The sequence below is a fragment of the Canis lupus genome, chromosome 20 (assembly GCF_048164855.1).
Source record: "Canis lupus baileyi chromosome 20, mCanLup2.hap1, whole genome shotgun sequence".
Lineage (NCBI taxonomy): Eukaryota > Metazoa > Chordata > Mammalia > Carnivora > Canidae > Canis > Canis lupus.
This window is the reverse complement of record NC_132857.1, coordinates 19,853,870-19,869,183: the sequence shown is the minus strand read 5'-3', so window position 1 is coordinate 19,869,183 and position 15,314 is coordinate 19,853,870. Positions and strand designations below refer to the sequence as shown.

General features: G+C 34.0%; 1 protein-coding gene across 10 annotated transcripts in view; it reads left to right on the top strand.

Annotated features, from left to right (window-relative positions):
• Nucleotides 1–15,314, top strand: part of BLTP1 (bridge-like lipid transfer protein family member 1) — a 204,441-nt gene that overhangs the window by 62,046 nt on the left and 127,081 nt on the right. For 9 of the 10 annotated variants that reach the window (XM_072788528.1, XM_072788533.1, XM_072788534.1 and 6 more), the window contains 3 exons: nucleotides 6,784–7,011; nucleotides 7,801–7,938; nucleotides 14,232–14,411. In XM_072788528.1, the coding sequence (XP_072644629.1) occupies nucleotides 6,784–7,011; nucleotides 7,801–7,938; nucleotides 14,232–14,411 (546 nt within the window). The remainder of the gene's footprint in view (nucleotides 1–6,783; nucleotides 7,012–7,800; nucleotides 7,939–14,231; nucleotides 14,412–15,314) is intronic. The other variant, XM_072788527.1, reaches the window with a different exon arrangement.

The following is a 15,314-nucleotide window of genomic DNA, read 5'->3' as shown; positions in this document are numbered from 1 at the left end:
ATATATATTCCTAGGAATGCATCCATTTCATCTAGATTGCCTAATTTATTGGCATATAGTTGCTCATATATGTTCTCATAATTTGTACTTTTTGTGTTGGCCATGATCTCTTGTCTTTCATTCATAATTTTATTTATTTGGGTTATTTCTCTTTTCTTTTTGATAACCTGGCCAGTGGTTTATCGATCTTATTAATTCTTTGAAAGAACCAGGTCCTCAATTTGTTGATCTGTTCTAGTATTCTTTTGGTTTCTATTTCATTGATTTCTGGTTTATCCTTATTAACTATCTTCTCCTGCTGGGTTTAGGCTTTATTTGCTGTTTTTTTCTTCAGCTCCTTTAGGTGTAAGGTTAGGTTGTGTATTTGAGACCTATCTTTTTTTTTTTTTAGATTTTTTTTTAATTTATTCATGAGAACAGAGAGAGAAAGAGAAAGAGAGAGGCAGAGACACAGGCAGAGGGAGAAGCAGGCTCCTTGCAGGGAGCCTGACGTGGGACTCGATCCACGGTCTCCAGGATCACTCCCTGGGCTGAAGGTGGCACCAAACCGCTGAGACACCCTGGCTGCCCGTATTTGAGACCTTTCTTATACTAAAGGCTTGTATTGCTATATACTTTCCCCTTAGGACCACCTTTGCTGCATCCCAAAGGTTTTGAATGATTGTATTTTCATTTTCACAAATTTTTAAATTCTTTAATTCCCACTTGACCCATTCATTCTTCATTCTTTACTAGGATACTCTTTAGCCTCCATGTATTTGAATTCCTTCCAGATTGCTTCTTGTGATTGAGTTCCATTTTCAAAGCATTGTGGTCCAAAAATATGCAGGGAATGATCCCAGTCTTTTGATACTGGTTGAGACCCGATTTGTGACCCAGTATATGATCTATCCTGGAGATTGTTCCATGTGCACTTGAGAAGAATGTGTATTCTGTTGCTTTAGGATGGAATGCCCTAAATATATCTGTGAACTTCATCTGATCCAATGTGTCATTCAAAGCCCTTGCTTTCTTGATCTTCTGCTTAGATTATCTATCCACTGCTGTGAGTAGGGTGTTAAAGTCCCCTATTATTATAGTATTATTATCCATGTGTTTCTTTAATTTTGTTATTAATTGGCTTATGTAATTGTCTGCTTCTCTCTTAGGGGCATAAATATTTACAGTTGTTATCTTTTCTTGTTGGATAGACCCTTTAATTATGATATAGTGTCCTTCTTCATCTCTTATTACAGTCTTTGGTTTAAAATATAATTTATCTGATATGAGGATTGCTACCCCAGCTTTCGTTTGAAGTCCATTTGCATGGTAAATGGTTCCCCTCTCCCTCATTTTCGGTCTTAAGGTGTCTTTAGGTCTAAAATGAGTCTCTTGTAGATGGCATATAGATGGATCTTGCTGTTTTATTCAGTCTGATACCATGTGTCTTTTGACTGGGGCATTTAGCCCATTCACGTTCAGTGTAACAATTGAAAGATATGAATTAAGTGCCATTGTTTTACTTGTAAAGTCTCTATTTCTGCATATTGTCTCTTTTCCTTGGTCTGTGTTACTTTTGGGCTCTTTCTTCATTTAACAGATCCTTTTTAATATTTTTTGTGGGGCTGGTTTGGTCATCACAAATTCTTTTAGTTTCTGTCATCTTACACATTTTTAAACATAGACAAAATAGTTAATATCTAATCGAAATTAAGGTCATTTGAAATAGCCAGTTTGTTGGTTTAAGGTTGATGAGCATATGTTATATATGTTGATTGTGGTGCTAGACTCAATTACAAACTTATTTATTAAAAATGGTGTATTTCTCAGTTAAGTTTTTATTTTGCATTTTTAGCATTTAATATATTCTAGGAATTGTGCTAGTTGCTGGCGATAGAGATGATACAGCATCTGTTCTCAAGGAGATAAGCTGGAGGATATTGTAGGACAGATATGTATAAGGACAAATTCTAACACATTATAATATAACACAGCAAAAGAAGTATAAGAGAACCCTGTTTTCAGAAAATAATAAAATAAAATTTTAAGAAATACTTTTTTACATTACTATATGTTTACTGTGCCTCAGTTTTTTTACTTTTAAAAATTCCATAATAATATATATTCATCAAAAATAAGAGGACTGTGAAGAAGAATAAGAAAGGAGTAAATACCTTTTTTAAAAAGATTTCTTTACAAATTCTCCATAAATATAACCTCTCTTGATAGTTTCTTTTCTTTTTTTTTAAGATTATTTATTTATTTATTCATGAGAGACAGAGAGAGAGAGAGAGAGAGAGAGAGAGAGGCAGAGACACAGGCAGAGGGAGAAGCAGACTCCATGCCAGGAGCCTGACATAGGACTGCATCCCGGGTCTCCAGGATCACGCCCCAGGCTGAAGAAGGCGCTAAACCACTGAGCCACCCGGGGGCTGCCTGATAGTTTGTTTTCATACAGTCTCTTCTATTAATTAAGGTTTTATAACAGTTGTTCAGTAGTGTCAAAGGTTTATTGTACTAAAGTTTGTATTAGTATTTGCATTCATCAAATTAACTTAGAACTTGTATGAAGTATTTACTAAAACAAATTGAAAATTTAAAGTTTTGAAATATTTTTAAAAATATGTATCCAAAACATGACAAGCAAAAAATTTTTCTAGGCCAATGAACTCTAGTTCCTTTTATTAGAAATATAAGTAACTCTTTAAGTCTTTTTTTTTTCCTTTTGTTTTCTTTCTGCCTACCAGAAAGCTTAGTGTCATGCTGACATGGAGATGTATCCTATCTTTCTTTTTTTTTTTAAAGATAAGTTGAATTTTGCTCATTTTTAAAAAGATTTCATTTATTTATTCATGAGAGACACATAGAGAGAGGCAGAGACATAGGCAGAGGGAGAAGCAGGCTCCATGCAGGGAGCCCAATGTGGGTCTCAATCCCAGGACCCTGGGATCATGACCTGAGCCAAAGGCAGACGTTCAGCCACTGAGCCACCCAGGTGCCCAAGACGTATCCTATCTTAATTATCTCTCTTTCTATTACCTTTCTTCATTTGTTTTCATATATAATTTATGTTCTATTTAGTGTTAGAATGTATGTATGTATATGTAAAACAAGAAAAATGTGAGAATTCATGTGACTGAGATTATATTTTCCTTAGTTACCAGAAATTTTTTTTTCAAGATTTTACTTATCTATTCATGAGATACACAAAGAGAGGGATAGAAACATAGGCAGAGGGAGAAGCAGGCTTCCTTGTGGGAAGCCTGATGTAGGACTCAATCCCAGGACCCCGGGATCATGCCCTGAGCCAAAGGCAGTCGTTCAACCACTGAGCCACCCAGGTGTCCCCCTTAGTTACCAGAATTAAACATCAAGAAATTCTGAAGGATAGACTAGGGAAAAGAAAGAGTCATATTTGTTTGACTGTTTATATGAAAAACTGATTTCCAAAATACACAAAAGAAACTAGGGGTACCATTATTATTATCAAGAACTCTGAGATAAATATATTCTAACATACATTAAAATTTGTGAGAATATTTTATGGAAATGTTTACATCTTCTGAATTGACTTCTCGTGCTCGCTTCGGCAGCACATATACTGAATTGACTTCTCTTAGTCTTATTACATTTTTTCTTAATAAAAGATGGTAAATCTGAATCTAAATAGTGATGGCATATCAGTGCTAGTCAGTAGTAACTGGATTAATGGTGAGTATATTTGGCTTATACATTTTCCTTATTGGAAATAAAAAAGTTTTAATAGTCTTGAGCAGAAACCTGGCTATCAAGTTTCCATTAAAAAAATTTAGTATTGGAAACAGAGTACCTGTATGTTGTTTTTATTCCCCCCTACTTCTTTGAATTTCTTAGATTTTTTAAACTATAGTATTCTTCTTTTTTGAGAAATGAATATCATTGCATTAGTAGGCTGGGAAAAAAATGGTAGTGTCCTATTACTTGAAATAGTACTTGACACTCAAAATATCTCTAGGAAAATAAAATGTTATAAGGCTCTTAAGTAGATTGAAAATATAGCTTTTTTTTTAAGATTTTTATTTATTTATGAAAGACATAATGAGACACAGAGGCAGAGACGTAGGCTGAGGGAGAAGCAGGCTCCCTGCAAGGAGCCTGATGTGGGACTTGATCCCGGATCTAGGGATCACGCTCTGGGCCAAAGGCAGACGCTCAACCGCTGAGCCACCCAGGTGTCCCTAGCTTGTTTTATCATTTTTAAATTCATTCATCCCAGAAACTTGACAAAAGAACACATTTTTCCAGGTATATAAATCATTGCTTTTTTCTAGGGTTGCTTGGAATTTGTTTTAGAGATAATTCAATTTTGCACACTATCATAACATGAAAATAGAACTTATATTTGTATTTGTAAATATTTGTGTACATTTATTAATCTTAAAATGCAATAAAAGTTTGCCATAATATGTAGCTTTTTGCTTTATATTTTGGTTAACCTTTTGGTAATTTTTAAAAGTGAATCCTTAAGAAATTAACCCTTAGGGATGGAGTTCACATACTAAAAAAATTAAACTAAAATGAACACAAAACTTATCACATTCAACACCAAACATTTAACATATGACTAGTGTTTTAAAGGAGTTATAATTTTAAAAGTATTTTTGTTGATAATATTCAGTATGTACAAATATCAGAACTCATAAAAGACTCCTAGAGTTTATAGTTCTTTAAAAACAGTCATTGACTCATTTAATAAAAATTGGCAAATGTTCTCTACTATATTGGAGATTCAGTATTCCCTAAAGAATTTGCTATGAGTTATTTCTGTTTCAGATAATTAAACGGAGATTATTTTGGTAGCAAATTGAAGAATAGGCCCAAGAGAATATTTTTCTTTTGATTTTAATAATCTACATGAATCTTTTGTTTTTAAGGTTAAAAATTGCAAGAGGCTATAAGAGACTTTTAAGGAATCTTTTGAAAATAATAGATATGTGGAGTAGGATTATTTAAAATCAAAATATAACTTATTTCTATTGATTTGTTGATAACTCTTAGTATGTTGAAAGCCAATGAATGTGAACATTGTTCACTGATGCCATTGATCAGTTGTGTGGAGGAAGGGTGATGTAGAGGTTTTTGGGCCTGGAGGCCATTTGCAGATTTTTAAAATCACTGAAGGAACTATTTTATTTTCCTCTCACTGAAATCCATGCCCATTGCAAACCTATTGCAAACCTCTCCTTGTCTCCATGGAGAACTTGTTTCCATGGCATGTGTATTTTGAAAAGGCTTCTCAAATGATCTGAGAACTGCTGCTTTGAATACTTCTAGATCTTTAATGTTGTTCAAAATCATTTAGAAATTTATTAGCTTTAGAAATTTAATGTTAGAATTTATGATAAAAACCAGTGTTTATTTACGTTTATATTTGTGCTTGGATTTGTCCATCTTTAGTTATATAATAAAGGTAGTTATCAGGATATCCAGCAGGTCCTAAGTAGGGCCTAAATTATTAGAGCCAGAAAACAATAGGGAATAGAGGAAAAAGCATCAGTTTTGTGAGTTTGTAGATTTGGGGTTTTAATATTAGCCCTACCACCAATTAGCCAGATGAACATCCTTCAACATTCTTTCCTATGAAAAGGTATTTAATTGGCTTGATTGACTAGAATTACAACCAGAAAATAAATGTGTCAATAAGTAAAATGCAGAATTTATCAAAATACTGATTTGATTTCTAATATTGAACAAATATAGTTAACTGTGTTAACAGCAATATTTTAACAGCTTTTGATTACTACTGATAATTCAAATAGATAAAATTTAAATTCAGAATAATGGTAAGAAAAAATTTCATTAAAAAGTCAGAGAAAGACACATACCATATGATTTCACTTATCTGCTGAATTTAAGAAATAAACAAGCACAGGGGAATAAAAAAGAGAGGCAAGCCAAGAAATATACTCTTAACTATTGAGAACAAACTGATGGTTACCAGAGGGGAGGAAGTGGGGGCAAAGGGTGAAGTAAGAGATGAGGATCAGGAGGGCACTTGTGATGGGCACTGGGTGTTGTTTATAGTGATGAATCACTAAATCTTCCTCTAACTAGTACTACATGGTATGATAACTAACTATGATTATCATAAAAACCTTAAAAAAAGAAAATAATAAAAATAAATTTAAGTTCTGATGCAAAAGAACTAGAATATTAATAGTTAAAATACTTTGCATAAGAAACCAAATGAATTACATGAAAGGAAGTTTTAGTAACTGTTGATAATTTATTTAAGTTGTTAAAAGCACTTGTGATAAATATTTCACCCCGAATATATTTATTGGAATAGCTAGCTAATTGGATTTAGCCAAATTGAATTTCAGTGAATTGATTTTCAGTGAATTTCAGCTCTTCCTTTAAGGATGTCTCTGCGTATTATTGCCTCAGAACTCTGAGAAAGATTGAAAACAATTGAACCTTACAGATCTTCAAAATTTTCTTCTAGGACCTAAATTGCAAGTTTTTGCTATAATTGGAGGTGGTATTGTCATGAAGCTTTACTATAAACTTACGTGATTTTTTATTAGTTTTTTTTTGGGCTGAGGGTTGTTTTAGTTTGCTACAGAATGTTTATTTGCTAAGTAGCCAAGGAAGAGTATGTCTTAAGCATACATATCTTTGTTTTGTTTTTTATTTCTAGGAAACAGACCATATACTTTTAACTGAATAAAACAGTGAGATGTTTGATTTTCAAAATTCAGGTTCTAAATTGAAAAGTTACTGTTACATAACTCTTTAATAACAGTTTGTTCATAATATTTATAGGAAAACTACTTTGGGGAAGATGACATGTATATGGATTTTGAAGAGGTTATTTCAAGTCCTGTTCTGTCACTGTCAACATCATCCAGCTCTGGGTGGACTGCTGTTGGAATGGAAAATGACAAAAAGGAAAATGAAAGTTCAGCCAAGTCAATTCATCCACTTACCTTGCGTCCTTGGGATATTACTGTACTTGTTAATTTGTACAAAGTTCATGGGCGTCTTCCTGTTGTAAGTATTTATGTATCAAAATGGTCTGGAGTATATTTGGAAATTCACCCAACTTAGAAAACTGTAGATATGTGTACACACATGCATACACTAATAAAAAAAATTCAGATTTGAAAACTTTAAAATTTATCCTTTTACCTTTATAAAGCTAATTTATTTTCTTCATAATGTGATTACTTTGATCATTGATAATTTTCTATTTTTCTTCTATCACTCTAGTTCCTTCTTGCTGTTCTTTGCAACTTTAGAACATTTTGTCATGATGTTGAGTTGCTTGGTTTATGATAGGTAGCCTTACAGATATTCTAAGATTTACATTTTATTATCCTTTATCTAACTCTAGACCATTTTGGAGCCTACTAAAAATCAAGATTCAGCTTGACCGTCAGGTTGAATTGTTTTCAAGGGTTTGGATCCAGCACAGAATCCTGTTTCAGTCTCAGGTTGACCCATGAACTATTGGCACTAACTTGGAATGAGATTACATTGCCCAGAGAACCTGGAGTCATTGGATTGAGGCCAGATAGGGAGAGTGAGACCCTAGAGCATTGTGCTGCCTACTGGCACCATGTCATGCTCCTAGGATTGCATAGCAGAGAAGTCACCTCTGGTGCTTAGTGAACCTGATGTTCTTACTGGGGTGCAGAATAGTTAATTTTGTCAGTAAGCACTGTTTCTCCTTTTAAAGACTCAAAATCTCTTAATTATATAAATGTAATTTTTATTTTCCTGTACTTTCTTGGTCTTGTATTTTCTGTATCTTGATTATAGTATTATATTTGACTTTAGCATGGAACCACTGATGGTCCTGAGTGCCCTACAGCATTCTTGGAAAGACTATGTTTTGAAATGAAAAAAGGATTTCGGGAGACCATGCTGCAACTTGTCCTGTCACCCCTGAATGTGTTTGTTAGTGATAACTATCAGGTAATATGAAAGTGAGTTATATAGTAGAGACTTAAAGATGTATTGTTATTGCTTAAGGGATCGAAACAGTGTGTTAGCTTCTGTGCATATAATGTATAGCTCTTTAAGTTATAGGCTTTTAATTTAATGATAATAAGAAGTCTTGTGTGTGTATATATACACACACATACACACACATATGTATGTAAATATGTAAGTTTTCCAAGAATCTCATTTTTTTTTGTTTTCCTGCTGTTTTCTATTTATGTGATCTCATACAATTATATTCTCTCTCTGTTGTTTTTAGACATAGAAATACCCTTATAAGTTTTTCATGTATTTAGGTAAGGGAAAAATGTATAAAATTTTGATGAATTCTGTTGAAAACCACACCTCCATATTCATATTCACCAGTATTATAAATTTTTAAAACATCCATATCCACATGGATTATTCTTTTCACCTAACCGATTTATAAGATATTTTGTTAATGCCTTCAAGATATTCCTGGGGCTCTTTTGGAAGAAAACCAATGATATTCAGCAAATGGGAATAATTTACATTCTTGGGTAGGTTATATCATTTTGTTGTTATTTTTTAATGCCCAGTGGCTTCACTTTTCATTTAACACTACTTTAGGTCTCTTCCCTACTTTTAGTCAAGTTATGAGCTTTAGAAAAATAAATGGATTTTAATATAAGGCAAGGTAAAAGTATAAATGGGGGGAATGAATCTGATACCCCCAAATCATCAACAGATGATAACTTACTTTGGATTCTGTGTAGTAACTGACCTATCCCTTTTTCAACTCTTGCCATAACTGACCATATTTTCTTACATAGAATTTAATTTTTTCATTAAAAATGAAAAGTTTCAGCTACTATGAGCTGAAACTTAACACCTAATATATGCTTATTTTAGTAGCTGAAATTGACACCTAATATATGCTTATTTTGCCACAGAATGTATTTTCTTTATCAGACTTTTTAAATAGTAGGCATGCCTCATTCTATCACGTATTGCTTTATTGCACTTTGCAGATATTGCATTTTTTTACAATTTGAAAGTTTGTGACAACTCTGCATCAAGCAATTGATCAATGCCGTTTTTCCAGCAGCATTTGGGCACTTCATGTCCCTGTCACATTTTGGTAATTCTCGTAGTATTTCAAACTTTTTCATGATCATATTTGTTATGGTGATTTGTGTTCACTGATCCTTGATGTTACTATTGTAGTTGTTTTGCCACAAGCTGTGCCCATATAAGATGGCAAACAAGCTATAAATGCTGCATGTGTTCTGACTGTTCACCAACTGGTTTGTTCCCTGTCTGTCCCCCTTTTCCTTCTTATGCCTCCCTGTTCTCTAAGACAAAAAGGTATTGAAATTAGGTCAATTAATGACCCCGCAGTGCCCTCTAAGTGTTCAAATGAAAGAAATGCACGTCTCTCACTTTAAATCAAAAAGTAGAAATAGTTAAGCTTAGTAAGGAAGGCATGACAAAACCCAAGGTAAGCTGAAAGCCAGGCCTCTTCTACCAAACAGACAAGTTGTAAATGCAAAGGAAAAGTTCCTGAAGGAAATCAGAATTGAATTGCTACTCCAATAAACACACCAATTATAAGAAAGCAAAACAGACTTTTGTTGATTCAGAGAAAGTTTTAATGGTCTGGATAGAAGGTCAGATCAGCCATAGCATTCCCTTAAGCCAAAACCTAATCTAGAGGAAGGTTCTCACTCTCTTCAGATCTGTGAAGGCTGAGAGGTGAGGAAGCTACAGAAGAAAAATTTGAAGCTAGCAGAAGTGGGTTCATAGGTTTAAGGAAAGAAGCTGTCTCCCTAACATAAAAGTGCAAGGTGAAGCAAGTGCTGATACAGAAGGTACAGCAAGTCATCCAGAAGATCTAGCCAAGTTAATTTACGAAGGTGGCTATACTAAAGAACAGATTTTCGAAGTAGATTAAATACCCTTGTAGTGGAAGAAGATGCCATCAAGGATTTTTATAGCTTGAGAGGGGAAGTCAATGCTTGGTTTCAAAACTTCAAAGGACAGAATGACATTCTACTTATAGACTGACATGGTGACTTTAAGTTGAAGCCAGTGCTCATTTGTCATTTTGAAAATTCTAGGGCCCTTAAGAGTTGCGCTAAATCTACTTTGCCTGTGCTCTATCAGTGAAGCAACCAAGCCTGGATGACAGTGTATCTCTTTACAACATGATATACTAAATATTTTAAGCTCACTTTTGAGACCTACTACTCAGAAAAAGAGAGCTCTTTCAAAATATGACTGCACATCGACAGTGCATCTGATCACCCAGGAGCTGTGATGGAGATGTACCCTGAAATTAATGTTTTCATGCCCTATTCACAACATCCATTTTGCAGCCCATGGATAAAAGAGTCATTTGACTTTCATGTCTAATTATTTAAGAAAAAGGTGTTACAAAACTATAGCTGCATAGATAGTGATTCCTCTGGTGGATCTGGGTGAATTGGAAACCTTTTGGAAAGGATTCACCATTCTAGATACCATTAAGTATATTCATGATTCACAGCAAGATGTCGAAATATCAACGTGAACAGGAGTTTGGAAGGAGTTGCTTCCAACTCTCATGAATTACTTTGAAGGGTTTAAGACCTCACTGGAGAAATAAGGTGTTGAAAATAGCAAGAGAACTAGAATTGGAAGTAAAGCCTGAAGAGATGACTGAATTGCTGTAATCTCATGGCAGAACTTTAATGGATGAGTCGGTTCTTAGGGATGAACAAATAAAGTGGTTTCTTGAGAAGGAATCTGTTCCTGGTGGAGATACTGTGAAGATTGTTGAAATGACAACAAGGATTTAAAGTATTACATAAACTGAGTTGATAAAGCAGCAGCGGGTTTGAGAAGATTGATCCCAAACTTGAAAGAAGTTCTATTGTTGGTACCATGCTGTTTATCAAACAGCATGGCATGCTACAGAGAAATCATTTGTGAAAGGAAGAGTCAACCGATGTGTCAGTTTCTTGTTTCTTGTTTTAAGAAACAGCCATAGCCACTGCAACCATCAGCAGGCACCCTCCTGATCAGTTATCAGCCATCAGCTTGGAGGCCAGACCCTGCACCAGCAAAAAGATTATGACTTACTGGAAGCTTAGATGATGGCTACCATCATAAAGTATTTTTTAATTAAGATAGGTACATTGTTTGTTTTTAGACATAGCACTCTTGTACCCTTAGTAGATAACAGTTTATATATGCATGGGAAACAAAAAACTTCATTCGACTGACTTTATTGTGATAATTGCTTTATAGTGGTAGCCTGGAACTGAACCTGCAGTTTCTCTGACATTTGTCTGTAATTATGATTCATAAAAAGCTGCAAAAACAGTACAGAGAGGTCCAGTGTACCCTTCACCCAGTTTCCCCCATGTTGATCTTTTACATAAGTGCAGTATCAATACCAGAATTGACTTGATACAATGTGTGTGCATAGTTCTTACCATTTTATCACGTGTGGATTCATGTAACTGCACTTAAATTGAGATACAGAACTATTCTATCATCACAAAGATCACTTGCATAACACTAGTATTTTAATTTGCTGTAGAAACATTAAGAATTACTTTTATCCTCCTCTCTCTACTTAGTAGGTCATTAGTATTGGTTGTTTTTTATTCTGGGAGGTGAATATGTGGAGAGAAAGCCCCTCTTTTTTAATCTATTGAGGAAATTAATAAAGATAAAAGAAATAAACCTTTATATGTCTAAGTTCTGAGAGTTTTAGCTGAGTATCTCTGTTTTCTTATGGGTACCTGGTAACACTTTGACTTTTATTTTAATCACTGTATTCTCAAAAGACTTTATTAGATATAAAGAGAATATTTTATTGATCTTTTGGGAGTTCACATTAATCCTAATTATAGAGTTACTGGCAAACTTGTACATATAACATAGGATTTATTTGGTGATTAGAAAAGGAGTATATGGATTGGAAATATCAAGGTGGTAGTAGAAGTACTGGTGATATTTTGTTTCCTACATGGATAGCATTTCATAATTCATTCTAAAGACAAGACTACTCTCTATATATTCTCTTGGAATTTACTTATCTACTTAACTTGCTTGTATTTTGTATATCTGGCATGACTATTCCTTAGAAATCTTTTATGGTACAGGTGAGTTACCCAGGATTTAACTGCTTATTCCTGATGCATTAGTCTTAGTGCAGGGCCTCAAGGTAAGGATCTCAGGTGATGGATGGATGATTGTATCTGACATATGAAACCATCACCTTTTAATTTATGAGCATTTTATGATATATATTAGTTTCCTAGGGTTGCCATAGCAACATACCTCACACTGGTGGCTTAAAACAAGAGAAATATATTTTCACAGTTCTGGAGCCTAGAATTCTGAAGTCAAGGTATTGGCAGGGAAATGTTCTCTCTCTCAAGGCTGTAGGAGAGGATCTTAAGCTTTTGGTGGTTGCTGGCAGTCCTTGGCATTGCATCTACAAGATGCGTATATCTGCCTTTGTCTTCTCATGGCATTGTCTCCATGTGTCTCTGTCCCAATTTTCCTCTTATAAGGACACCAGTCATTGGATTAAGGCCTATTCTAATTTGCTGTAATCTTATTTTAACTTGATTACGTCTGCTAAAACCCTGTTTTCAAATACAGTAAAGTCACAATTATAGGTGCCTGGGCTTAGGACTTGAAATGTCTTTTTAGGGGACACAATAAGATGTAACTCACAATAAAATCTAGAATATGATCTTTTTTGGTATACTAGATAGGTTCTCTCTCGAGGACAAACCAAGATTTATATGTATTTTTGAGCTAAAAAAAAATCAATCAGAAGTATCTTATACTGAGAATTATCAAATCTCAGTGCCACCCTTCCTAGCTTCCTCAGATAAAATAGAAGGGAACTGATGCCTCAAGAAATTTTGGTGATTTTATATATTGTCACACAGTTTAGATGAAAATAAAATAAAAAATGCATCAAAAGAGCTGCTAGAGCTATTATTATAGTCATAATTTGAAATTTCCTTTTAAGAATTTGTAAATTTGATTTAGCTCATATCCCTAATTTTTTTTTTTTTTTGAGGATACATTTCCTAAAATGTGTTGTAACAAGGAATGCTAAAACATTGTTCCTTGTGCAGATGGCCTGCATACACATGCTAAAAAGACTACTATAGTAAAATGGTTTGGGAAATACCTGTTAACTGTCTCAATATAGATTAATATATTGAATTCTCTGAAAAGACTTGCTGTGAAGAAATCTGTGTAGTCACTTAGCAGTATCTATCTACCTTTGTGGTAACTGTTTGGTGCAGTGGGATAAAAGGTGAACAAGACAGAAATGGTCTTTACCCTAATAAACCTGGTAGAGAAGAGAAATATAAATAAACCTGATAGAGAAGAGAAATATTGAGGAAATAGCAAATCTCAATGATCTTGAGACAAGAACACGATAAAATTTGCCCTTTTAGATGTCTGTGGTTGTTTTGTAGAGTATGAAGGACAGAGATATAAAAGTGAATGCTGGGAGGCTTTGCAAAGATCTTAGCAAGAGGTCGTGTTATTTGAACCACAATGACAGCAATGAAGATAGAAGAAAATCAGTACATTTCTGAGAGATTGGGAGGTAGATTCTACAGAAATTGGTAACTGATGGATACGGCATTGCCAAACCTGTTTTATTCTACATTGTAATAATATCCTGTGGAATGAGTGTTCCATGGAATACCCTATTTTAGGACATGCCTTTTAGTTTTCCGAGTAAGTCCTAGAACTTTTCTCTTTGACATATTTGCTGCTTTTTAGTAGTAAGTATATAATTTCTGTAAGATAAATCTATCCTTTTTATATTTATATAGTATATGAAAGATGGCTTTCTTCCCTACTTCTTCATTTTATGGTCCTACTAGTCTTTGTTCTTCCCTGTTATTTTTTTTCGTTTTAGTATTTTAATCTCATTATTCCTGTCTTCCCACCAAAGAATGGTCTCTTACATTCCCTGTCAGTCAGAGTACTAATTTCTTTTTATTCATTGAGCCATTCATTTGTATCAAAGAGATCCCATTCTTTTTAGGACTCTGCTATTTTGCTCTTATGGATTTGGGCTCTCATGGATATTGTCACTAAAGAAGTTTAACTGAGACTTTTTACTATACAAGGTTGTGTTATATCTCATAGATCCTTAAGTCTTATTTTCCAGATAGCATCTTTTTACTATTAGTCTCTGGAGAAAAAAACAACTAGAAATTATAATGCCCATTTTCTTGTACTTCCTACAGTTGTCTTCTTATTGTTTTCAGCAGCGACCCCCTGTGGATGAAGTACTCAGGGAAGGTCACATCAATTTGTCAGGTCTCCAGTTGAGAGCACATGCTATGTTCTCAGCAGAAGGTCTTCCTTTGGGAAGTGATTCCTTGGAATATGCATGGTTAATTGATGTGCAGGCTGGAAGCCTTACAGCTAAGGTTACAGCACCACAGGTATGATTCTCTGACTTATTTTCTTTTTCCTTTGCTCACCTACTTCACCAAGTCGTATGCCTGTTTGAATGTTCATTGCATTGTCACTAATGATGTTCTGACAAATCGTTGCTTTTTGGATGGGAGTCATTCTTGCCATTCAGAATTTTCTTAGCAATAGATGAGTCAGAGACAAGTTTCACTTTTCTGATCCACATAAAATTGAAGAGTGTAATGTTTCATAGTTCTGCATAGCACTTTCAATATCAAGACTTTGGGATATACTCAATATGAGAACTGTTCTGGAAATTTTATATATTATTAAAATTACATTAGTTGTCTCTTCACTGTTGAAAAATTCTTCTGTTCTAAGAATTTTGCTTTCTTGTGTATTTCTAAAGTAGGATTTGAAAATATTGCTTATGTTGTTCAGGATTAGGTAGCTTAATTCTTGTCATTTCTTAAAGCAAAATAACATCATTTATATCTGCTATTGATGTTTATTAAAGAATAAGTAAAAACAAATTTATTAGCAAGTGAATCTGGTCTAGAATGCTAGTTGTGATCCTTTTTGATAAAATCCCCTTCTTCCTCTTGTCCTCCTTAACTTTTAGAAGACCTAGAGTTCATAAGGATTATTTAGTTCTAGAAACGGATCACTAAAATTTAGCCAAATAGTCATGTTACTGTAACATCTCCCCTGTTGATTCATATATTTATGATAATATGCATACCTATCTTGGCATTTGAGAAGACTAGAATGTGGTCTTGAATGTGTGAAATATACATACTCAGTTTAATAAAAAATTACAGAATGTATATGAAACATTTATAGGTAGGGAATAGCAACAAAAAGTGGTACTCTAGGTACCTTGTATATGTGCCAGAAATTTTTAGAAAGCAGCAAAAATTAAGATTCAAGAA